Source organism: Dendronephthya gigantea, unplaced genomic scaffold (assembly GCF_004324835.1).
Source record: "Dendronephthya gigantea isolate DGI-Jeju-01 unplaced genomic scaffold, DenGig_1.0 000159F, whole genome shotgun sequence".
In the NCBI taxonomy this organism is placed as follows: Eukaryota; Metazoa; Cnidaria; class Anthozoa; order Malacalcyonacea; family Nephtheidae; genus Dendronephthya; species Dendronephthya gigantea.
In genome coordinates, this window is record NW_021163169.1 from 222,464 (window position 1) to 246,721 (window position 24,258).

At 35.7% G+C, this 24,258-nt stretch overlaps 3 protein-coding genes across 5 annotated transcripts; all 3 read left to right on the forward strand.

Moving 5' to 3' along the window:
- Nucleotides 1–1,768: 1,768 nt before the first annotated feature.
- On the forward strand, nucleotides 1,769–2,305 carry LOC114537544 (uncharacterized protein YML079W-like). Its single transcript, XM_028558593.1, has one exon. It carries the CDS (start codon nucleotides 1,769–1,771, stop codon nucleotides 2,303–2,305), a length of 537 nt encoding a protein of 178 aa, XP_028414394.1.
- A 4,629-nt stretch (nucleotides 2,306–6,934) lies between these two features.
- On the forward strand, nucleotides 6,935–14,482 carry LOC114537528. 3 transcript variants are annotated; one of them, XM_028558574.1, is made up of 9 exons: nucleotides 6,959–6,970; nucleotides 7,061–7,473; nucleotides 8,218–8,399; nucleotides 8,965–9,059; nucleotides 9,551–9,707; nucleotides 10,908–10,971; nucleotides 12,035–12,300; nucleotides 12,905–13,094; nucleotides 13,840–14,482. In XM_028558574.1, the coding sequence occupies exons 2-9, from the start codon at nucleotides 7,083–7,085 to the stop codon at nucleotides 13,869–13,871; spliced, it is 1,377 nt and encodes a 458-aa protein (XP_028414375.1). In that variant the 5' UTR covers nucleotides 6,959–6,970; nucleotides 7,061–7,082; the 3' UTR covers nucleotides 13,872–14,482. The 3 variants fall into 3 exon arrangements, with proteins under 3 accessions (XP_028414374.1, XP_028414375.1, XP_028414377.1); XM_028558573.1 differs by having other exon boundaries at nucleotides 6,935–7,473; XM_028558576.1 differs by lacking the exon at nucleotides 6,959–6,970 and having other exon boundaries at nucleotides 7,149–7,217.
- Nucleotides 14,483–14,982: 500 nt separating this feature from the next.
- Nucleotides 14,983–23,640, forward strand: LOC114537535. The gene is made up of 4 exons (XM_028558583.1): nucleotides 14,983–15,113; nucleotides 15,751–16,354; nucleotides 17,492–17,607; nucleotides 19,510–23,640. Exons 1-4 carry the CDS (start codon nucleotides 15,030–15,032, stop codon nucleotides 23,272–23,274), a joined length of 4,569 nt encoding a protein of 1,522 aa, XP_028414384.1. The 5' UTR covers nucleotides 14,983–15,029; the 3' UTR covers nucleotides 23,275–23,640.
- Nucleotides 23,641–24,258: the final 618 nt, after the last annotated feature.

Genomic DNA, 24,258 nt, shown 5'->3' on the forward strand with positions numbered 1-24,258 from the left:
AGCTTCAGATGAACATAACCCTTGCGTGCGTCATTATTCGTGAATTTATTGGTATGTAAATAAAGTTAATCACCTCTCAAAGACTGTATTGACGTCAAACAAGACACCTTTTCTGGGATAAACAAGACGCTGACAGCTGACTTGCCGTTAACCTCGGGTCGCAGGAGCTCTGTAAAGTTTGCAATTTTTGTACATTGAATGTCGCTGTCGCGGTATCGAATGTCCACGTTATCAAGTGATTTGGTCGTGCGCATATGTTCATCATTATAATAAGCTAGCATTCGCCAATTTCAGTTATTCGTGTGTTTTTTTATTGTGAATTGACAACATTAGCTTTATAATAACAATTCTTAATAAAATTTCACAACACGATGATGTACCAGTGACGTACCGGGTGTTATGTGGCAAAAACCTCGACACGACCAACCAAGCAGAATTATCGTGTCACTCACACGAAGTAATAAATTTGTGAATACATTGTTGCAGCTCGTTGCAGAGGTTAGTCTGTCAAAGCCGAGGGAACTGTTCGGCAAACAATAGCCGGAGGTCAGAGGTACGTATTTAAATTTTTTTATAGATTATAGGTAATCTGTGTAGCAAAAATTCCGATGAATAATTACAACGATCTTAAAATTCAAAATATGATCCAACAAGACGTGCAAATCTGCACACTTGGCTTTCAGCAAGAATCTTGCGGGCATAAAGTTTTAAATATAGTTTTTATTTTATTCGAGTTGCTATTCGAAAATTTTACTCCATGGTTTGTAGGAGCCATCTGTTCTGTTGATAACAATATCTAGCAAGAAATGAATTCGGAACAATAAAACAAGCCATCTTTATTCTTGACATGATTAGATAAAATCAATATAATTATATGGTTATAAATTTTTTCTTTTTTACAATGCTTCATTCAGAGAAAATGATATTGATACTAATAATACAGTCACTATCCTAGTGAAGAACCTTTGTTTTTGCCGTGCTCACGTCAGGCTGTGTGATACATAGCTATGTAATGTGTGTTAAGAATAGTAAACATAATAATTATGTACTAAGTTGATTCTACCGGATTTCCCGTGACACTCCGCAGATTAATTTGTTTTGTTGAAACGCGGATTTGCGCATATTTGAATTCTAGTATTGATATACGATTAAAATAATTTGATATTCTCTCACAAAGTCACTTACAATCACACAGTGATTTTTATCTTCTGACTATTAATTGAAAATTGAACATGAACCTGACGGACTATATGTCGAACTTTTTGCCGCCATATAAGCAAACAACGTTTCGCCAAAGTTTTAGCATGCAGTAACACCTGTGCTCTTAATTGGGTTTAACTGATGAACAAGGAGTAATTTCGTTTTAAACTAATCCCAAAATTTGTTTACATTTCGTAGGCAAAGCCAATCAGAATGCTTGAATTTTTAATATTATATATAAAATTGTAAATAATGTACCTTTTTTCCAGAAGTAGTTAAAATGTATGCATTCGGCTTGGGTTACTGAAAATGTAAACAAACTTGCTGATTGGTCTAAAACGAAATTCTCCCTTGTTTAACCACAGTTTAACTGAGAAGGTTAATCACCGATGTAGAGCCAAGTAGCATCACATCATGAAGCACATTAAGCACAAGAGTGCCCGTAATTTCACCACAATTTGCCCCCCATAGCACCGAAAATATATGTTGAATACTTTACATTTATATTACACTTATTTTCCAATTCAGAGAGTACGAAAATTGAAAAATATCAACTTTTGAAACAATTATGACTTCGCGCAAGGATAAATTAAAACAGCAGTTGAATCTGGTGCCATTGTCGCAGGAAGGTGGATTCTTCCGGGAAACGTACCGTTCAAATCACGAAATCTTGAATGATGAAGGAAACAAAAGGCAGACTCTCACAGTAATCTATTATCTTATATCACAGGATGCAGGTGGAAGGGATTATTTGCACCAAAACAAAAGTGATCACGTTCATTTTTTCCACTGTGGTTGGCCTCTAGAGTACACCATTGTCACTCCATCATATGAAATTAAAAAGATTGTTTTAGGGCCCGATCCAAGTAAAGGTGATGCATTTCAGTTAACGGTACCCGGTAATTACTTGAAAGCAACTAGATTAATGACTGAAAGAAATGAGTGTAAAACGTTTCCAAATGAGATACCATTTGCATTAATATCAGAAGCTGTGACCCCTGGTTTTGAATATGAAGATCGCTTTTGTTATAACGAAGAACTTGTTAAAAAGTTACCTAAAGAAATATGGGCGGAATTAACTGAACTTATTCCTTTAAAAGGCTAAATTCTCACTTGCTAGTTTCCAGGTGTGCGTTATCTAGGCATATTTTAAGCTTTTCTTTCTCCGATATTTTTCTACTACTATATTTACTTGATTCAATTCAATATCTGAAACAAAGCGCCAAGCTTGATTACTGTATGTATTTCAAGTGCGAAATTTTTCTATTTGTATCGTGGTAGGAAATAGGAATGCACATGCAAGCACAACATTCAATATTAGTAGCTTTTTTTAAGAACAAAATACATTTGTGTTGTTATTTTTCTACTGCTAGTCAGTTCCAAATTTCAAAAAATTCAACAAAGATTTGCTCAGTATATAAATCAAATAAACTCGCGGAAAGTTCTCTTGCAAAATTCTTGGAAGATGAAAATCAAATTACCTAAAAATTAAATACTACCCGGTATATACGAAGCATTAGGATACTTCATTGGATATACCGGAGGTTTGACTTCAGCCCTTAGGTCCGAATAACTACAAACGGAGAAGGGAGTAGACAAGGAATGCTACCCCTTTTAGAACTCAGTTCTATTGTGTGCACTTTACTGTTTGTATTTATATATACATTGCATCTTGTAGGGCTTCAGGCTTGGTGATTACGGAACAAGGATTAGCACGATTTATATTATCAGCTACATTTAAATCAATTATGGCCCTGTCTACACGATGCCGGGATTTTTTGAATAGGCAAAAGTATTTCTCCGTTAAAATATTTATCCGCGTCAACATACACGTGAACACAAAAACGGTCCGAAAGCGCTGATTATAGAGGTTATTTGATCCCGCAATACACCTTCATGTTTTCCACCCACGTGTCACAGGTTGGATGTCGAATTCAAAACAAAAATCTACCAAATCCACAGCAAAAGAAGAATAAGAACTTTATTTAGACAGATCGACAAGCCCGACTCCTAAATATTGCTATTGAATTCTATTAAATGCAAGTCGTGTATAAAAATCTGTGAAAAGCCACACTCCGACATTTTTGACATATTCCTCGCAAATGCTAAATGAATTGGTGAAGATTTCACTCACCATGAAAATAACCTAAATAAGACTCATTTTACGCATAGCAATATAAAGTTGAGCATACGCCACAACACTTGAAACAAGCCTCGTTAATATGGAAAAGACGGCAGTACCAATACCAACTGAAGGCAGTCTTAATTAAAATATGTAAATATCCAAATAACAAACTCAGATATAAGTAATTTTGAATTTCGCTTCCTAATGAATTGAAGAAACTTGGATCCATGATTAGCAAACTTTTCCCCCAAAATGGCACAATTAGCAATTGAGGACCTTGTAAACTGTAGTTCGATACACTTATATCACAGGATACAGGCGGAAGGGATTATTTGAGCCGAAACAAAAGTGATCATATTTATTTTTTCCACTGTGGTTGGCCTCTAGAATACAAAATTGTCACTCCATCATATGAAATCAAAAAGATTGTATTAGGGCCCGATCCAAGTAAAGGTGATGCATTTCAGTTAACGGTACCCGGTAATTACTGATGATAACCCATTAGCTACTATGAATATATCGTTGTCGATTACCAAAATAATTTGATAGCTAAGCAATCAAGTGCCAGTCCGCAAAATGCCAGTATTGTGCCCTTAAGAAAGCTTTAAAATTTATGATCACTTTTTTTATGCGTGGTTACCGCTGTTCTATATGAATTATTAGGATTTGAAAGATTTCATCCATCCAGATTACTTATAAGCAATAGCATCACAAAACGCATCAGTCGTGAGCTTGGGTGCATATGCTTTTAAATTGTAATTTATTCAACAATGCTCCGCTCTTTGGAATAAAATACAGAGTAGATGAGGCACTGATCACAAAAAGGAGCAGCCGTACGAATTTTTAAATTCATTAATTTACTTCTACTTTTGTAGAAAGCAATAATTTATTCTGTTTCTTTGGTGTCATTTAAAGCAGAAAGCAAACTAATGTTGAATAAATTTACAATTAGCACATCAGCCAATTTTGCGAAGATATGTAATAGTCTTGTCCAAATAAATATACTACCATGTATCAATAATAACTTCCTGAAAGCACAATACCGGTCGATGTGAATGCAATTTATGAATTTTTTAGCTGGTACCGGTCAAAGGAAATATATATACGGAGCCAAGATTAATACATACAAACACATTTCGTAAAGCGATTTACACAGAAACCTAGTAGATTTATTCAGTACGGATACATATATCCGTACTATATGACCTCATATATGACCTCATCCCAATCCAGTCTTATTGACCTTGAGGCAGACTATAAACCTGGCACTGGTGTTTGTAGGAAAAAGAAGAATACAGAAACATTTTAATATTCTAGGTAAATATCTCCATTGTGTTCTAAGTTGAGGTATGTGAACTATCATTAGGGATTTGTACTGCGTGTCCCTAAAAAAGTACCCCCTATTGTCTATTGAAATCATTCTTTTCATTGCTAAGGACTAATTGTTGTTGAGACGCACGGGGGGTTTGTGATATGTTGATAAATGCATAGATGTCTTTTGACCCCGCGGCCATCATTTCCACTCTGCAGATCGTTATAATTGTTCTAAAAATATAATGAACATAACAGTATTACCTTTTTTGACATGCATGTAAATTTAAGATAGTATTTACGAAAAATGTAAAAGTGTGAAAGAATCTGGGCAACTAGTATTATAGCAAAATTCTCAGGCACATTCGAAAGCTTCATTCCTGACATTCCCTTAAACAAATATTTGATTATTAATACATGATAGCATTGGGTGAGTCAAGTGAAGTGACAAGTTTAAGTCAAGTGACACAGAGATTATGCCAGAAATCACGGGAACCATGTAACTATAGTATTTTAATTAAATTTAAAGCAAATGAACCATATAAGATGATTTAAAACTGCCAACTTCGCTTTCTGTCCAGACTGCACTCTTTCCAGTTTCAATATCTGCCAGCCTGGGGCCAATACGGAACGCATCTGCATATTCCACGGTTGATCTTATTACAAATCAACACGCACTAATATAAACATGTGGGAATGCACGCATAGGCGCTTTTCAACAGTTTGAGTGGAAGCGCTTCTTGCTTTGTTGATGTTGTCACAGTTTAATAATAGAATATACATGATTTGTAGACCACATAAAACTGCAATACAACTATTAACTATGTTGAGGTTGAGGTTGAGGTAGTCTCCATGTTGACGACGACTGGGTTGAAAATAGGTGACCCATATAGCGATATAGGTTTTCTAACACGAAAGTATAATATTCTATTTTATGCATTTGAATACCCGACTGTCAATTAAGGTGACTTGCAATTTTCCTTGCCACGTACTTGCACTACAAATCTGCAATTCTGCCTTTAAGAGATGGAAATTAGTGAAAGAGTCTTCAAAATGCAAGTATAAGAAAACGTCCATGGATTGTAACGTTATTGCCAAGTTCACAACTCGCAAAAGTATAATTGTATTGCAAGCCATTCGAAATTCCACCGTGTGACAGGGCCCTTAGGGGCATTTGCATAAAATATAGACGTTCAGTATTTGGGAGGGAGTTAATTCGCACATTACGGACTATAAATTTGTTTTAAAGTATAATTTAGGCTGTATAAACACGTAAATGATAAAGATACCCTTCTTCGCTTAATTATGGTCTGCCGTAAATAATAACAATTTTAAGTTTTTGTCGTCGTCATGTCCATTAGTATTGCTTTCCGTATGAACTCTGGTTGGGTGAGAAATTTATCTCAATGAATAATTTCAAGTCAACGTTTCTCTGGTGCTTAGGGTACATTTTTATAAAAGTTGCTTACATTTTCATCTACATTTTGAAAAAACGATCCATTAGATTTGAAAAACGTTAAGTGACGATCCCGTGATGCAATTCGTGATCGCCAGACTAATTATTCCCACAATTTTCCATAATAACCTTTGTAATTATAATAATAAAAACACGGCCAGAGGGGTATTGATATTCTTCTTTCGTCCTGTGACATTATACATCATAAAGATAAAAATGCTGCATAGTTTTCTTTATACATGCGTCGATCTATAGATTGATTTTGGCATATTTACTTAGTAAATGTCGTAAACAAGTCATTTTAGCCGATTTATGATATTCCGGGTGACGGGTGTATTTCAGTATTCAAATTAGCCATTGTTGAGGTTATCCGACGTAGTATTATGTTAATTGATAGTGTACTTTGCTTTCAGTTGATAACAATTGAAGCAATTTTTCATGCAGACAACTTATCCTAGCGACCGTCACACACGCGGCAATAATTATAGCTACTACAAGCGGCTTAAAATCGCATATTTCCGATGAGATAAGAAATGTGTTTTCTATGAAAAGTAGTACTGAGACCAGCCTTATAATATAGTAGGTATCACAGGTTAACAGCTCGTTTCAAAGTACGAATTATCATGTAGATTATATTATATATTCACTTTATGCATGACAGTTGTACATAATGAACGGAAATGCGATCAATTTTAGCGCTTGCATTAGCACAGACACTTGTCATGTTTATTTCACCTGTTCAGTCGTGTATAGTCTATCGCTGACGACAACGTAATCAAATCATAGAAAGTAGAAATTTTAGGCTGAAAGCTGTTAACGCTGTTACGTTTCGTGTGGTTTGGGCCTTTGGGGAGATATTTATCATATTTAATTCCATGGTTTGTTTAGATATCTAATATCCGTTATCATTGTGAATTCGATTAAAAAATAATCAAGATTTGAAACGCGATATAATTTTAACTCCACAGGACATATGTAGACCGAACAAGGATGAGAGAAGGTCAAGCGTCGCTTGTGATAGTGACATCAGTGTTTTTGTTATTCTGGTCACATGGTGTTGATGGCAGCAGAAGCGGAGAGCCTTTGATTCCGAAGCAGGAATGCAACAAAATATCCGGAGTTGAAGTGAGATATAATGAATTTTATGAGCTCTATTTGGGTCACGATGGTGCGAACGATGAACTTCAAAAACAAGGAATCGTTTATCGATGCCTGTCAGAAGCCGTCGAAGCTTGCTGCCCAGGAATGACTTTGAATTTTACCCTCGTCAATGCTTCGGTTGAGTATTTGGTCGAGGAAGATATATTACACCACCACGGTATCCGGAATACATCTCATTTGGTTTTTTACTTTCCTGAGTTTACAACCAAAAAAGATTTAGGTAATAGAGTGTGATGTTTATTGTCGTTTGTGATCAATTTATGAAAATTTATGCTTTGTTAACGTTAGTGGTTGAAAACATCCTTGATTTAAAATAAGGGACTGTGGCCATAGGGGATAATTGGGTTTTCACTGTTGATCGATCATCAAACTATTTTTCAATGTGAATTTCGCGCGCGGGACTGGTTTTTTTATTTTCGCATGCGATATTTTTCGTGCGAAGCGACATTGTACTTTTGTTTGTGAGCTCTCAACTACAACCATCTGGAACAAATTACTCAAATAAAAAAGAATAAAGTCGCTTCGCGCGAAAAATATCCGCTAGTGGCAAACCAGCTTTTAGGCTGGATTTCCACTTATGGAGAAATAGTTCGCTAGCGAAATATTTGCATATTTTGTTCAGAATTTTAACTGTATAAATAAATTAGTTCAACATGACAGTTCTCAATTGAAAAGAAAATACGCATATACTTCGCTAGCGAACTATTTCTCCGCAAGTGGAAATTCATCCTCATGCAAAACTATAATCTGAGACTGAAAGACAGTGAAATATTCATATCTAAAATCCGCTTACACATATCCCTGAAAGCATTTGTTAATATTTAAGATATTTGTTAATAATGCGTGTTTCATACAAACAATACCAAATTAATTAATATTTCATACTGCATAATTTGAGTATTTTTTGACACTTCCAGAAACATGCTCTCGATTTTGGAAAGCAATATATGTATCTTCTGTTTAGAAGTCTATTCGCACAAAGTTCCGTTCTTAAAGTTACGAAAGTCACCCGGGTTTGCTCTTGTGATGTTGAGGAGTGAGTCACACTTGGATATATCTGCGTCTGATATAATTACTCCATCGTGGCCAATCTTTGCTCTGGTTCTGTCGCTATCCTGGGCAGTTGGGATCGTTGGTTGGTTTTTAGTAAGTTTTCGTAAAAGGAGTCTAGGTCAAAGTAAAGCGTAGTGCATGCTTACTCATATTTTAGATACCGCATTTATGTGTCAGCCTACAAGCGTCTATAGGTCTAAACGAATGATAAAAAATGTGACACAGGCCGTAATAGTGCATATGACTCAGGTGTATATTATATGCAACTAATATTGTGATTATGCTACTCTGAATCACCATCCGGGTAAGCTGAAAAATTAGCTTTACAACAGGGCTCGATTTCCACACAGAGACAACTGCATGGCACCCTTGTCGTTTATCAGGAGGGACAAGAGGCGCAAAAAAAGCCCTCTCCAGTAAAGGATTATACCGTCCGCAGACGTTTTAAGCAACGGTAGTAATATAGCTGCTTATGTCACAGTTTTCAATAACTCTCTAATATGCACCGATACAGAAATGCGCTTTCACGAAAATCCTCTTCCACCCCAATTCAATAAGAATTAGATGGGATGCATTATTCAGTATTAAACTCGTGATTTCTAAATCGTAGAAAAATCATGGTAACGAGGTTACTATGTCAAAAAATTCCTCTATTTAGGAACACTGTTATAATTCCGAACAATTCCGCAAACCTTTTGTTCGAGGAATGTTTGATGGTTTTTGGTGGGCCTTAGTCACTATGACAACAGTTGGGTGAGTATAAGAATTTGAGTGTCTTGTACATTGAGTTACATGACCTCGCTATTATTTTTAAGAATTTTGCAGGTTGTATCATTATCAAGTATGCATGTAGAAATTACCTATAAAAAATTGCCATACGCTGAAACTTTGGCTTATTTTAAAATGATGTATATCTTTGTCGCTTGAATTCCTTTTCTTATTATAGATTAGAATTGAAAATTAGTTTTGTTTTCTGTTTTATAATACGTTCTGCTTAAAAATAGTCATTACAGATTCATCATAACAAAATTACTTTGCATTTGGTTGTTTGAGGTATCTTGGGTCATGCCGCAGTGCTCGGAAGCTTTCGAGCTTCGCGGGAAGTGACATTTTTAATTTGATTTCAGAGCAACCACCTGGAACTAATTGCTCAAATGAAAAGAAATCTAAAACCTGGTTGAGTATCGACATTATAAAAATTCGTTTTAACATAGTGAAATCTACTTATAGTCTTTCTTTTTCAGATACGGCGACAAAACGCCGAAAACAATCCTTGCTCGTATTCTTTGCGTTATCTGGATACTGGCAGGAGCGGTGCTGCTTTCACTGTTCACAGCCAACACAACATCTATTATTACTGAAAGCAGAATAAAGAAAAACGCTCAGACAGTGGGCAAGAAGGTGAATTTCAATCATTACTATTACTTTGAGATAAGTTGCAAAAATCAATTATATCACAGGGTTATATAAACAGTATCTTTATACTCCTCTAAAATTGCACCTGGAATGGACAACTAGGATAATAGACCAATTATGATCTAGGTAACAAGAAAATAAATCACCAAAGCTAAAAAGAGAATACTAAAATTAGTATAATGTCAAGTTTGCCTGCAAAATGTGAAGTATTACGGGAGATATAGCCTTGCGAATTAGGCAATTTTCTATATACTCTTGTATTACAGACGAAAGTGTATAACTATATAATTAGCCTTTCTCACGATGACGTTTTTGGGGTACTTTCAATTTTCTCAAATGTGTTTAAAAATTATAACAACATGAAGAGCAATTTTTTTTAGAATCAACAGACCATCTCAAGAATAAATTCAGCTTAAAATTAAAGACAGTCGCCGTTAAGAGCTCTTACCGTTTTGAAAAAGTACCCCCAAAATGACGGCATATTCGTCATCGTGAGAAAGGCTAATTTAGTTACACACTTCCGGCCAAATAAAAAAGTATACAAAATTTGTTTGGCTATATTTTTCGTAATTTACAACATTTCGCAGCTAAACTTGGCAATTTTACAAAGTCAGTTAATTAGCATGCTCTTTTTACGCCTAAGACTATGTGCACACGAGCGTCGTTTTCGAGCGTTTTCAAAATCGTTTTTATTCAGTTTATCGATTTGACGCCCTGTCCACACGATCCAAGGGAAAATATGCTTAATATGTTAAATTAGCTTCAACTTCTATTGTAAATTGACGGTGTTTGAAACCGTTTTGGCGTGAAAACGAAAATGAAAACGCTCGAAAACGTTACCGTGTGCACATAGTCTAAGTTAAGAGTTGGTCTGTTATGCAAAAGGTCAATTATTTTGTTAGGCAAATCACGGACAAAATCATCTACGGTAGGTTAAACTTGTATAGAGAAATGGTACACTAGCGAAATATTGTCATATTTTCCGTTCAATTGAGAACAGTCAAGTTGAACTAATTTATTTATGCTGTTAAAATTCGAAAGAAACTAATACGCAAATATTTCGCTAGCAAACCTTGTCTCATTAAGTGGAACTTCGTTTAAGCTTCAAAGACATCGTTCACTTGACCTTATTCCGCTTGAACATTTTATAACTCCTCATAAATAAATTATTTCATTTATTGTCAGATTGGATTAGTCAATATGAAACAATTTGTAGAGGCGGAACTGAACCTTGGAGCTCAAATCATTGGTAAAAATGAAATACTTTTATTTGTTGAATATATATTTATAATATAACATTTATAGTACGCGCGTGCTGATTGGTCAAGAAGCGTGTTTCTATAACTGCATAGAAACATGAATTTTCCTGCCGAGCTTGACAAGCGAAGTAATGTAATGAGAATTTATAATTGAATCGAATTATAATATTTGTACAAAATCTTTTTATTGAGTTATATTATAAAAGAAATGTAAATATTTTTTCCTTTGTTTCTATATAGTTATAGAAACATTGTGGGAGTTTGGGAGAACTCGAAATTTATTGATTATTTCTCGTTCTCCAAAACTCCCATGCGTGTTTTTTTTAACAATTAGACAAATTTAATTAATTCAATTTTATACGGTCGCGCGAGCGAATTTTTCCCAAACGTTCACCATCACGAATAGACAATGGTTGAGTAGCCAATCAGAATGTAGGATTTGTAATAGACAATAGTCGGTGTATACTAAAACTGTATAGAAATGCGGAAAATGTTTTCTATTTCTTAAATGTTGAATAATATATTATTTACTTGTTAAATAAATAATTTATGAATAGCAGCATTATACTTCTGGGGCCGGTTGTACGAAGGCTGGATAGCGCTATCCACCGGATAGTGATTTTTTTAACCGTTTTAAAAATGCTTGAAAAGCAACAAAATTTTAGCTTTGGAAGCAACAATTATTAAAGAGGATCCTCAATTTAGGAACAATAAGGTTTAATCAAAGTTTCAGCCAACAACGGGGCGATTTTAGAGCGATGGAAAAATCACTATCCGGTGGATAGCGCTATCCGGCTTTCATACAACCGGCCCCTGAGTGGCTAGCTAATAGCTATACCGGGAAATAAATTAAGCCAATCACGCAAGCTGCAAATAATTCAGTTATTTGTTATTGGTAATGAGTCAAGTTGTCTGTAGCTGCGCAGTAAACGCGCTTAGTTGGGAACTAATGCTATTTTACTTAATTTTAAGTTGGGTTTACCGGAAGACAAGTTTCTCCAAATCTTTAAATTCCCTCAAGAAAAGTGGACCAAGAATCTTTTAATTTTCTAGAATTTCCAAAAGTTGAACTTGCTTTGGAAGCGCTGAGAAGCAAAGAAATAGACCGTCTGTTGTTTCCACATTACCTTGATCTACTTTATCTTATGTCAAAATCAGATAAAGTGTCTCTTCTGTCTCCTCGTGAAATATATATCGTGAAGGAAATGGATAAATCTTTCCAGATTGGAATGGTATTGTCTCATGCTGAAGCATCCATAATTCAAAATGTAGAATTCTATACATGCTTGGAGGTAATGACATCTAGATTCAGTTCAAAGGTAAGAGAATCAGATAAAACGTTGATAATGGGGAAAAGGCTCTTTTTACCACTATCAGAATTAGCGGGAGGCGAGAATGTGGCTAATCAGGCTACATTGCAGAGTTACATCAAATAAAACTGTTATAAATTGTATTCCTTCAATAGACCCTAAATCATATAGGAATATTAATTTCTACCCATTTGCAGCCACATCATAGTATTTTATACAACATCTCACAGTTTTACTCCACATTCAGATGCGCATATACCTAGACTTTCTGGGGGGTGCAATGTTTTATATTTGGGATGTGAAAATTGTTAAAAGTGATGCAGTCCCATACAGCAATTTTCGACGTCCTTCTACGAATTTATCCGCACCCCAATCGGTGGCATCCTCCAGTGAGATGATGGTCTCTCACTTCTTAATTTGAAAAACTGTGCAACTACATATTTAAAATGAATGCTTTACAATGCGATTAATTGAGAAAGTTTTTTTTAATTCATTGTAAAAGGAATTTCACGATTTGCGCTTTGGTTGGCGTCGAGAGAGAGTGAGTCTCATTATCGTTGGAAAGGGCCTCAAATATATTTTACCTGCTTTAAAATTTAGTTTATTTTTTTAGTACGCGTATGATTATTCTCTTATCGATGGCTCTATTGTTGACAATGTTAAGGATACATTTGATACGAAAGTAACTCTACAATTTTTCTTCGTAATTTTGGGAATCATTGGCTTAATGTTTCTTATTGGAGCAGCTTGGGATATTTACCACCTCTACCGCGATGGTGGTGTGTTAAAGATAAATTTTCCAGGTGCGCATTTTGTGTGGGTTTTGTTATTTTCAGGTTTACTTTTGTACAGTGATACCTTTTCAAGCTTTCTTCATTAATTTTACAAGTGTCGCAAATTCAATTTTTCATTGGTGACTTTGCAGAAAAAACCTTTACTCAGTTAATCTACCCACAGTTAAATAGAATATACATGGTTTGGAGAGCACATGAAACTACAATGCAACTCATTAACTAGTATGTTGAGGTAGATTTATGCAAAAAATTATACCTTACTCGTCACATGTCTGTTGTATTTTGCACCCAATAGCAATTTTTTAATTGACATATTTTTAATGGTTGATGAGCTTAGCAAGACGAATGCCATTGGTAAATTTGACTAAAATACATTAGACACGTGACGAGAAAGGAACCATTTTTTGCATAAACCTGGACAACAACATAGTCAGTGGCGTAGCCAGCATCGATAAGTGGGGGTGTCCATATTCATATATTCATGTAAACAGACTGTAAAGACAATTGATTTGGAAAGAAATTAATCCTGCGTATCACGAATATATTAATATAGGCCCCCAATTATCGTTCTGGCTACGCCGCTGAACATAGTTTAAACAACATAAATTGTACATGTTGATATATTTGGAAGAGAAGTTCTAACAATAAAAGATCCATTTGTTGCTTATAATATATAACTTTGCATCAATTGTGATAGCATAATATATATCCGGTAATAATATTATCTATTATTAATCGTGTTATCTGTATTTAGATTGCGTAAGACGACAGTCAAGGCCCGTTTGACCTTGTAGCCTAACCAGAAAGATGACATGTAAATCGTAATCCAATGACATCGTCACGAAGGTCGAAGTAGTACATTCTGTACATTATATTTGATAGATACTGTAAGATATATATAGATATTGGAGTTTGATAATTTCGTCTAAAACACAAATTTCTTCAGTACAGCAAAACTATAGAAAAAAGAAGCTCTGGCACAATCCGTATATTGCGCATTTCCTGGCTATACGAATAGGCTTTGCGCATGCGTTATACTACTCCAGCAGATATTATAAAGCTTTCAGCCCAAGGAAATTGACATAGCCTCAAAGAGGGCTGAAATTAAAATCAAAGTGAATGAGTGTTTTATTATAGATAAAAGAAAACGATCGCTTCTAAAAAAGCGTCGTAATCTATCGAACGAAACTGAATTTATGCGACTTTTTTGTTTGGGCAGGGTGGATTGAGAACAATTTTGGAAAATTGTTCAAAACAAAAGTTGAAACCTGAAAGTTTAGACAAAACCTCGAATGTTAGGCTTCTTAATTCATTTAGATTGTAAAATAGCTGTATCCTAAATTTCAAGTTTCGAGTTTGTTAATAAGACGACTCGGAAACAATGGCGTTGCCAGCCTGACGACTTTGTCTCGCTATGTAAATTTCGAGTTATTAAAATTATTCATCTCTTTAGAAATTTATCAGTTTATACAGTGAATAAAATATTGGCATAGCCGGACAAATCTTCTGGATGGCTACGCTACTAGTCGAAAATGAAAGTTTCTAGAATGCGATGTTTATTTATTTGCTCGAAATAAATCATGGCTTTGAAGACACACAGTTAAGTCACTCCTTTCAACCTCTATTTTGAGCCTTTGGAAACGTTCGAGGCAGCCTTTCAATGCTTATTACGGCGCAGGGTTGACGCACAAAATTTGTTGCAACACTATACGAGAATCTCCTTATAATATATATACAATAATCCCGGAAATCAATTCCATGTCTTATAGTATCCAAAACTCGCAATATTCGTAATATTAACTGATTCGTATCGAAAACGGAAATCGTGGGCGTCAAAATTTTAACGCCATCGCTTGCGTCATGCTGAGGTCATTGTTAAATTCCAGCAGCTCTCAGAACTAACAACACGTACAATGGTCGTCTGTATCATTTTTTCAATTCAATATGTTTGAATTGTATATACGTGCGTTTTTCTGGTGGATTTTTTCACCTATCTATTCCTTGCTCTCGCAAATTAATCTTTTCAAGGTAAAAAATTCTATAATTAAGTGAATTGTGTATAAAATATTCTCTCGTCAGCGATCGAGATTTACTTACAGCAGTCACTTCCGAGATATGAGAATCATCGCTACAATGCTTGCAATGTCGAGTATAAACGACGTCGCTGTCTTTAGCACAGCGAATTTTGTCATCGATGTCAAACAAAATCCTATATATGTATGTTGTAGGTAATATAGCGATTTCCGGCTCAGAAACCGAAACTGGCTACTAGTAAATTAATAAATCCTACATGATTTTAAAATTTTAACCCTCATGATCTGATGATGATCATGAACTGCGCAGTTCGACGATCAGAATATAGTTTGACGAATCTTGTAATCTTTGATATAACAATTTTTGTCAGCAGTTGGAAAACTCGATTGATTTTGCGAATGCTCAGGCTAAAATTGTAATGTTGCGACACAGTATCTAAAACAGTATCTAAAGCTTGCATGACGATGCAAGCAATAAGCGCAGCATGTCGTCAAAGTGACAGGTCATAATATGGGGTGATGATTTGTTAATTGGTAATTCAACAACGATTGTTTGAACTCAATTGTATAAATAGTTATATAAATAAATTGCTAGAATATAACCAGGCTTAATTTTGATGTTTGATTTTTAGGGACGGCCAAGTAGCCCAAGTTACAATTTAGATGTGAATGATAAGGTTAAAAGATGGGTTGTGGTTGGAATTTGTCTTAACGTAGTCCTATTACCTGCCTTAAGAGACATTCTTGACACGGAACTCCAAAAATGGTATAATGTTCTATGCAGTAGAATAAATATTGACAAGCAAGTTTATTCCTCGCATAAAAAAAATTTACCACCTTCAAAGATCGAGCTAAAATATGAAAATATCAACTATAATAATATGATCCCAAAGACCAGACGGAATACGTATGATTATAAAGTTAAAAGTAATTTGTGTTTGGCAAAGTTATTTGTCCAACCTTTTATGGCAAAGTTTACTGGTTTTGACGAAACCATGGATTTATCAGTAGTTTTGACGGTTTTATGTGAAGCATCACCATTTGCGTCTTCTGCGGCAGACGCAAAGAATGTAAGATCAGACATCAGAAACGAGTGGGCTCACAGTAACTTCTCGAAATGGACACCGCCAATGTTCAATGATGCATTTCAAGGAATGAAAAATTTAGTAATAAATACGGCAAAGCTGTCACCAGATACCAAGAAAGATTTGTGTGATCGTCTAGAAATTTGGAGAGGTATAATTGCGATCTATTTTTTTATTGTACACGCTTTTCTTACTTTGTTATTAAACCAACAGAATATTATTTTAGTGAAGTCTATTTTAGGAAATTTATTACCTCGCACCAGAATTAATTGCTACACAATAATATTCTTTTAAATTATTAATCAATAGATCGATATATTGGTCAATCAGTCAATATATCGATCAATCAATAAATTAATTTAATCAATCAATCAATCAATCAATCAATCAGTAAATAAATTTTTATCATGGTAGTTGTACTAGATTTGAAAAAGGCGTAAAAATCGAAACTAAGAAGTTTTTCGGGGATGTTTTTTTTTTTTTTTTAACAGCCTTTTGGTTTTTTCCAGAAAGGTTTTCACACATTTTAGCCGTACGTTGCTTTAGTTTTGTCGTTTTGTTTACATTTTTCACAGCGGGCCGGATGCAGAATTCCGGCCGCTATGAGACGCTTCTCAGCCAATCAGATTGCTTCATTTACACAGTTAAAAAATAAATAGGCTTCATTCGTATGGTTGAAATGCTTGAGGAGACAACATTTTATACAAGTATGTATACGGTTGATAAAACTTTTCACCAAACAGCTGCTCAAACTAGTTAGAGGTTTGCGAACAGTGCTCGAAGTCTGTGGTTCCGACGATTTTACGGTTTATGTTTTAAGGCCATGTTTGAACCTTTTCCCGTAAGCATCTCCATGCAATGCATCTCATATTGCTTAATAGAAGGCTTAGGGCCTGTTTACATGGAGCGAGTTACCCGGCTAGGCCAGGTGAAAACTGCATAAAGACTAATCAGGTTAAGCCTTTGATCGGGGAGTGTCGCAACTCCTCGCAAGAATGATTTTCATTGCTGAACTTCACAATACATTTGTGTTTCAACCAATGACATAGCTTCGTTCTTTAGAAATCATAGAAAAGCATTATCGAATCGGACGAAAGCTTCCGAGCACTGCGACATGTTCCCTTTGATCTGATGCGCATTTTAGCTCGCCTACCCGGGATAACTCGCTCCATGTACACAGGCTAGGTTTTTCCTGCACTCTAAATAAATATTAAAACAAAAACGACTAATATTAACAATATATGCATGCTTTTGTATCTTTGACACAGTTATTCCCTATTAAACATAGGCTTGGATTTGTCTTTTGAAAAATCTGATGATGAGACAAACAGGAAGACCTTGGAAAAGTTGTTAGCTAAACTACAGACATTACTTGAGACTTTGAGATCCGAAGATGATAAACAGGCGAGTGTGTCTTTTTTCTTCTCATATGTATTAAATTTACTTCCAAATATGGAATATGTCTGTATATGCAACGGAGCATGAAGAGATGATTTTCAGGAATTGAAATGAGCAGATGATCCTGGCAGTCGTATAATCACCACAACAATAGCATGTGCTTGTTTGGTGTCATAAAGACTTATTTCAATACCTCAAAGTCCTCTCACGCTTTGTTGAATCTCGGGTAACCGCGCTCATGTAAACAGCCCCTTACTTCAAATGAGGTATAACAACTGCCTAAATTAGACGAAAACACTTCACGACCTGGGGGCCTTCGACCGGTTCGTATGATTGTAAATAGGGGAGAACATATGATTGGTATTGGGGAGAACACGTGATAAAAATAGACCAATAGGAAAGAAAAAACCAAAACATATTCGAATAGATTATACGTTGCCAAAGAGACGCCTGATTGGAAGCCAAAAATTGCGAACAATCGAGGAAGCATTGAGCGGATAAAGGATGTGGAGTGTCTTGTCTGTGGATGAGACGCATTTCCTGTCGTTGACGAGCATCGTTAGTACCAAAGATGGGCAGAGGGCTGGAATTCTCATATCCGTGACACGATGATTAACAGAGGTAAAGTGTCTGGCAACAAAATGCGTCTGATCTACAGACTGGGCACTCTCCATTATAAATAAAAGACTATCTTTCATTTAAGTAACTCCACCTTTAATTATATAATTTACCATTTCCTTGTTAATATCAAAACTGTAATATTACATGTTGCAATATTGTTTTTTGCCATATCAGGCTCAATTGACAACGTAATGTATTTCAATGCATGTGTTGATTTTTTGGTCCATTTCTATCACGTGTTTTGCCCAAAAATTTTTGTTCAGCAATGTGAAGTTTATAACTATATGATTATGTGCGTTTATTTGCGATAAGGCAAAGCCCACAACGCCAGATGTGAGTTGGGTTGCCTTTGTAGAGTTCATATCCTTGCGGTTAAGCACTCCAAACCTAATTTTCCACCCCTGCTAGGACTATTAGATTACACTCTGGTATATATACCGCTTGAACCGGTGAATTCTTATGTAATCCCAATTTTCCGAATGAGGACCATTGAACTGTAAACAAACTGGAATGATAACCCAGGGGGGGAATTTGAAGCCAGTGCTTTTTACTTTTTCTGAGTTTTGAGCCGAAATACTTAACGCCTAATGTTGAGCTGTATATGAAATTAAAGCGATTAAAAAGTTATATTTCGTGTAGAAATTTCGAGACTTGAGCTTAAAGAGAAATATCTAAAAAATAATTGAAAATTTCCTGGGTTTTTTCCGATTTGTAATTGTTTTTGGTTTTTTTTAATATTTCCTTTGCAGTTCAAGTCTTAAAATTTCCACACCAAATGTAACTTTTCAATAGCTTTAATTTGACACACAGCCCAACGTCTGGCATCAAGTATTTCGTCTCAAAACTCAGAAAACTATTTTGGCTTCAAGCTAAATAGGAATGTTTGTCAGGAGTTATCGTTCCAGTTGTATAGAGTTCACTGATGAGGACTGGTAAAAAACTGCATGGTTATCGACGCGGTTCATCATCCATAAAAAATTATGAAAATAGCACTCTATGACTATGATAAACTAATATAATATCTATACTAATTTAAGTGGCGGTTTTAAAAATTAACTTCCAGAATTTTTAAATTGTAAGCACTCGGCAAGCAATATTAAATTTTAGGAAAGGTTCCGTTCCCTGAGTTGCTTAGCAAGCTCGATATCCTTTAACCAATATAGCTTAAAATTAATTGTGACTGTGACAGGTTTTTTAAGTTTGTGCTCTTGCCATGAAATCAATACACATTAGTCATTGTCGCTATCGATTTTTTATTAAACGATACCTTGTTTTCTACACCTTCAGATGAAAACAATACTTAAGCATCTTGAACACGTTCAATCAAGTTTTCAGACAAAAATAGAAGAGCTGGAAAGCAGACTTGAAAAGTGTGAAAAACTTACAGCCGAAAACTCGGAAAGAATAGAAAACCTTGAACAATCGAAAGATAAACAAGAAGAAGAAATTCCTTATGTTTTTAAAGCTCCTCAAAAAAACCGATATTTCTGCGGGCGAGATAAAAAACTTGAAGACCTTGAACGTATTTTAAAAACTGACGACCCAGAGCAAGAAAACGTATTCAAAATAGCAGCAGTTTGTGGTTTGGGAGGCATTGGTAAGACTAGTCTGGTAACTGAGTATGCGTATAAAATGAAGGAGTTTTACAGTGGCGGTGTTTATTGGTTCTCTGCGGAAAACGACACCTTCTTTCAAAAGTCTGTCAATGAAATTGCCCTGAAAATTGGTTCTTCTTCAACTGACAACTTCGATTCAACATTGACGAAAACCATCATCAGAATTGGGAAAACAATCAAACCATGTTTAATCGTCTTGGATTGCTTAGATGAACTCTCTCTTTCTTCCAATATTTTGAAATTTCTTAGCCTGGTTTCCAGAGACTGCCCTACGGCAGCCCTTGTTTTGATTTCTAGAAGAAATAAAAGTGTGCTCGTGGAAGATATTCATCTAAATCTTCGCGAAGATCATTGCCTCAGTCTGAAATGCTTCGAAGAAAAAGAAGGAAAGGAATTCTTATCTCGCCGTACTGGGCTGACACTTGATGAACACACAGAGCCTGATGCCACAAGTCTTGTCGACAAACTTGGGGGATTACCGCTGGCATTAGAGCAAGCCGGAGCTTGCATTAAAGCAATCGGATGCAGCATATCTGATTACCTTGAGAAATATAACACTGAACATTTGAAGCTTTTGGGAAGAAGGAAAGCAAAGCCATTATCGGAAAATGAATCTCCCGAACGTCTAGCAGTTAACACAACATGGTTGTTAAACCTTAACCACATTAAACAACAACCAGGTGGCGTAAATGCAACCTTACTCATGAATGCATATGCATTCCTCAATCCGGACGAGATCGAACAAGAGCTAGTCAATATCGGTCAACCGCCAATTGAACACCAAAAATTTGCTGATAACATGAAAAAGAAATTCGACCGCCGTCAAGCCGTTACATTGTTGACTGATTTTTCACTTTTCATGTATGTCCATGCGCAGTCCATCAGCACCCATCGATTAGTTCAAGAACTAGTCAGAGAAAATCTAACCCCTGAAGACGAAGCAAAGAGTTTTAGTCATTCTGTACGTTTGCTTTCTTTCGCATTTTTCAAATGTAAGAGGGTGAAGTCACCAAGAGCGCTGCTTGGTCGCACTGACATCGCACAGCAGGAATTTCCTGAAAGCCATTCTGAGTACCATTTATGGTCGAAACTTTGTCATCACGGTTTTCATCTTTTTCAGAATATGGAAATCCTGCTTGAAAATCTTGATTTAAAATATCTACAATCGCTTTTTGTTTTTGAAGCTGCGGAAATTTTTCATGAATGTGCTGTTTATCTCAGTGTAAATTCAAAACACATTGAAGCTAAGCGAACTCTGAATCTTGCTTACCGAATAATAGATTGGATTCCTTCAGAAGAGTACAAGATAGTAAAGAAACGTCTTTCATCAGAATCTCTCTCTGTGTCTGTCATTCCCGTGCCGAAACGATTGCAAATGGTAATAAGAAATTCTTGCGCTCCCCCTCTGAGTGCTCGCCTAGCAATTGAAGGTGGAATTGCAGACGATTCGAAATCGCATGATCTGAAGCAATGCATCGAAAAACTTAGGAAAGAAGGAAATGAATATTTCAAAGAGGGTCATTATGTAAAGGCATTAGAGGCATATACTGACGCTATTGATAGAAGTAGAAACACAAATTTTTTCGATCCTTTACTGTTGACTAACCGTGCCTCAGCTTTCATCAAACTGAACAAGCCTGATGACGCTTTGAGAAATTCAAATGAATATATATCACTATGTCCACTTTCTTGGCAGGGTTATTCTAGAAAGGCTTTGTCACTGGTTCGAAAAGACGACAAAGACGGTGCAGAAATAGCTGCAGCGCTTGCTCATTATTATAACCTTTTGGAAAATGATACTTGCATTTTTGACAAATACGAACCGTTTAAACAAACTTTCAAAGGTCTAAAAGAGCGAATTCGCATTTGTGATTCTGTATCACAGTTCGAGTTAGCAATCAGGTCAAACAGTTCACAAGACTGTCATGTAATTATAGTTTTGGGGTCAAAAGAGTACTCTTTGAACAGGGAAAACCAATTAATCACTCCTCTTAGTGCCAACCAAACCGAGCCTTCCCTGCCTGTTAAAAACTGCACCATTATTGGTGCACAACTTCCAAAAGGCAAAGTTACCTTTAAGATCGATGGTAGCAAAGTTCCGGTTTTTTGTGATAAATGTATACTTGTGAATCTCTTATTTTCTTTGGCTAGAGGTCAGATAATTTGTCATACTGGTTCTAGTGTTAAAATCCTTGACTGCAATTTTACCTCATGTGATGACAAATTTGCAGCTGTTGTTTCTCGTGGTGAAACTATCTTCCAAAGGTGTAAGTTCACCAACTGCCAGGCTGGTGGGCTGATATGTGAAGGACCAGAGGGCAGTGAAGAATCAGATGGTACTAAAGGCCGGGTGCTAGTTGTTGTTGATGACTGTACATTTTCTCATAATATGTGTACTGGCATTGAAGTGCGAAACCAAGGAATACTGACAGTGAGAAATAGTCGCATGTATAACAACAAAACGGTTGGCTTGGTGATAGGACCAAAAACAGAAAAATGTGAAGCATTCAACTGCCAATTTTACAACAATTCCTCCGACGGAATAATAGTCACTGGAGAAGCGAAGGGCGTTACTAACTGCCAGGCTGATAGTCTGATCCGTGAAGGCGCAGAAAACTTTGAAGGAACAGACGGTGCTGAAAAAGGACTAGCTAAATGGGTTGTCGATAGCTGCACATTTTCTGATAATATGGGTGCTGGCATCGTTGTAGAAAACCATGGCATACTTATAGTGAGAAATAGTCGCATATATAACAACAAACTGGTTGGCTTGGTTATAGGACCTAAGGCGGCGAAATGCGAAACATTCAATTGCCACATTTATAACAATTTTTCCGAAGGAGTATTAGTCACTGGAGAATCCAAAGACGTAACTATCATGCGAAATCAAATCTCTGAAAATGATGCGAATGGTATAGTTGTGAAGAATTCGGAAGTTGAGCTAATAGAGAACAAGATTAATGACAATGAGGCATGGGGAATCTGGTCACAGGACAATTTTCGGTGTAATATCTTGATGAATAACGTTTTCCGTAACAAATTTGGAGGTGTTCGTGATGCAAATGGAATCGATAGAGATTCTTCAACGGAGGTTGTATTGAATACATTTTACGATAATTTTGGTCCGGGATTCTTTCATTCTGATGGCCCCCATTCTGCAGAAAACCGATTTAAATCTTCTGAAAATAGAGAATATAACAACCAAGAAAGATTGATGAAACAAAATTATTCCTCTTTTCGATGTTCTCAATGCTTTCAAATATCGGAGTTGAAACAATGTGAGGAATGCTTAACGACGGCATACTGCGGGGAGAAATGTGAAGAAGAGGACCGTTTTAAACACAAGAGATTATGCAAAGTTCTTCGTACGAAATCCAGCTTATTGCTTATCACCGCCAGTTCTGAAAAGAGAGGCTGGAACTTTGTTTATTTGTGAGTGCAAATCGAACTTTACCTCTACCAAGTTGTATTCGGAAGTTAACGTTTTGCTTGATGGGATAGAAATGTATGAAACCGATGAACTCGAAGTTGTCAGGAATCTCATAAAAGAGTTTGGCATCTTGTCCGACAGTAAAGAACTAGAGAAAAAGCTTAGTTTTCACGCCGTATTCGAAAAGGATGGTTCACTTCGAATCTTCATCAATGATATTGCGAACTTTTAGAGCTTTTGAACCTTTTTTACCTAATGAAAGAAAACTTTTAAAAAAGGGAAGAATCTTATCAAATTAAGGCTATATATGTACGCCTGTAAAATTTCTAGATTCAAATTTTATGACATTTTTTTTATAATAATTAATGCCGAAAGATTATTCTTTTTACTGTTTGTTACGTTTACAGGATATTGGCAATAAGAAATTGTCTTAAAAAGTTTGTCTTATTTAAAAGAACTCTAAAAACTATATGTTAAGTTTTATATTAAATTTTCATATCTTGCTTAGTTCTTGAAATATCTAGGCTGAAATTAACGAGTTTTCCGCCATCTTGTTTTATAATTAGATCTAATTAAAAGACGTCGCAACCAGGGAAAAATCATAAACGCGTGCAAAGCGTATGAGTAGCAAGCGTATGAGTAAATTAAAAACATTATCGATGATTTAGTATTTAACATGATCTACAAGACACGAGAAACACTAAAAAAATTACGCTGGTTGTGACGTCATGCATAACAAAAATGTTTATACACATCCAAGATGGCGGAATGTACCATTAATATTGTTAAAAATGAGCGGAATATTCTATCAACGAAGAACGATAAAGCAAATCTGTAAACGGATTTTGCATTATACTGAATGTCTCTTTAGAATAAGACAGAGTTAATTTTTATTGCACATGTCCTTTAAATCTATAAGCAGAATTCATAAATCGTAGTGAGGCACGTAATCCAGTAATTTAAGAGGTTTAATTTTATATACTTATGATT

Bases quoted from the DNA above. Each gene is read 5' to 3' on its own strand.
- LOC114537528 (XM_028558573.1), top strand. From the start codon at position 7,083: ATGAGAGAAGGTCAAGCGTCGCTTGTGATAGTGACATCAGTGTTTTTG. The intron at 7,474-8,217 runs GTAATAGAGTGT...TCTTCTGTTTAG, and splicing joins TACAACCAAAAAAGATTTAG to AAGTCTATTCGCACAAAGTT. The intron at 10,972-12,034 runs GTAAAAATGAAA...TTAATTTTCTAG, and splicing joins CCTTGGAGCTCAAATCATTG to AATTTCCAAAAGTTGAACTT.
- LOC114537544 (XM_028558593.1), top strand. From the start codon at position 1,769: ATGACTTCGCGCAAGGATAAATTAAAACAGCAGTTGAATCTGGTGCCA.
- LOC114537535 (XM_028558583.1), top strand. From the start codon at position 15,030: ATGTTTGAATTGTATATACGTGCGTTTTTCTGGTGGATTTTTTCACCT. The intron at 15,114-15,750 runs GTAAAAAATTCT...TTTGATTTTTAG, and splicing joins CGCAAATTAATCTTTTCAAG to GGACGGCCAAGTAGCCCAAG. The intron at 16,355-17,491 runs GTATAATTGCGA...TATTAAACATAG, and splicing joins TCGTCTAGAAATTTGGAGAG to GCTTGGATTTGTCTTTTGAA.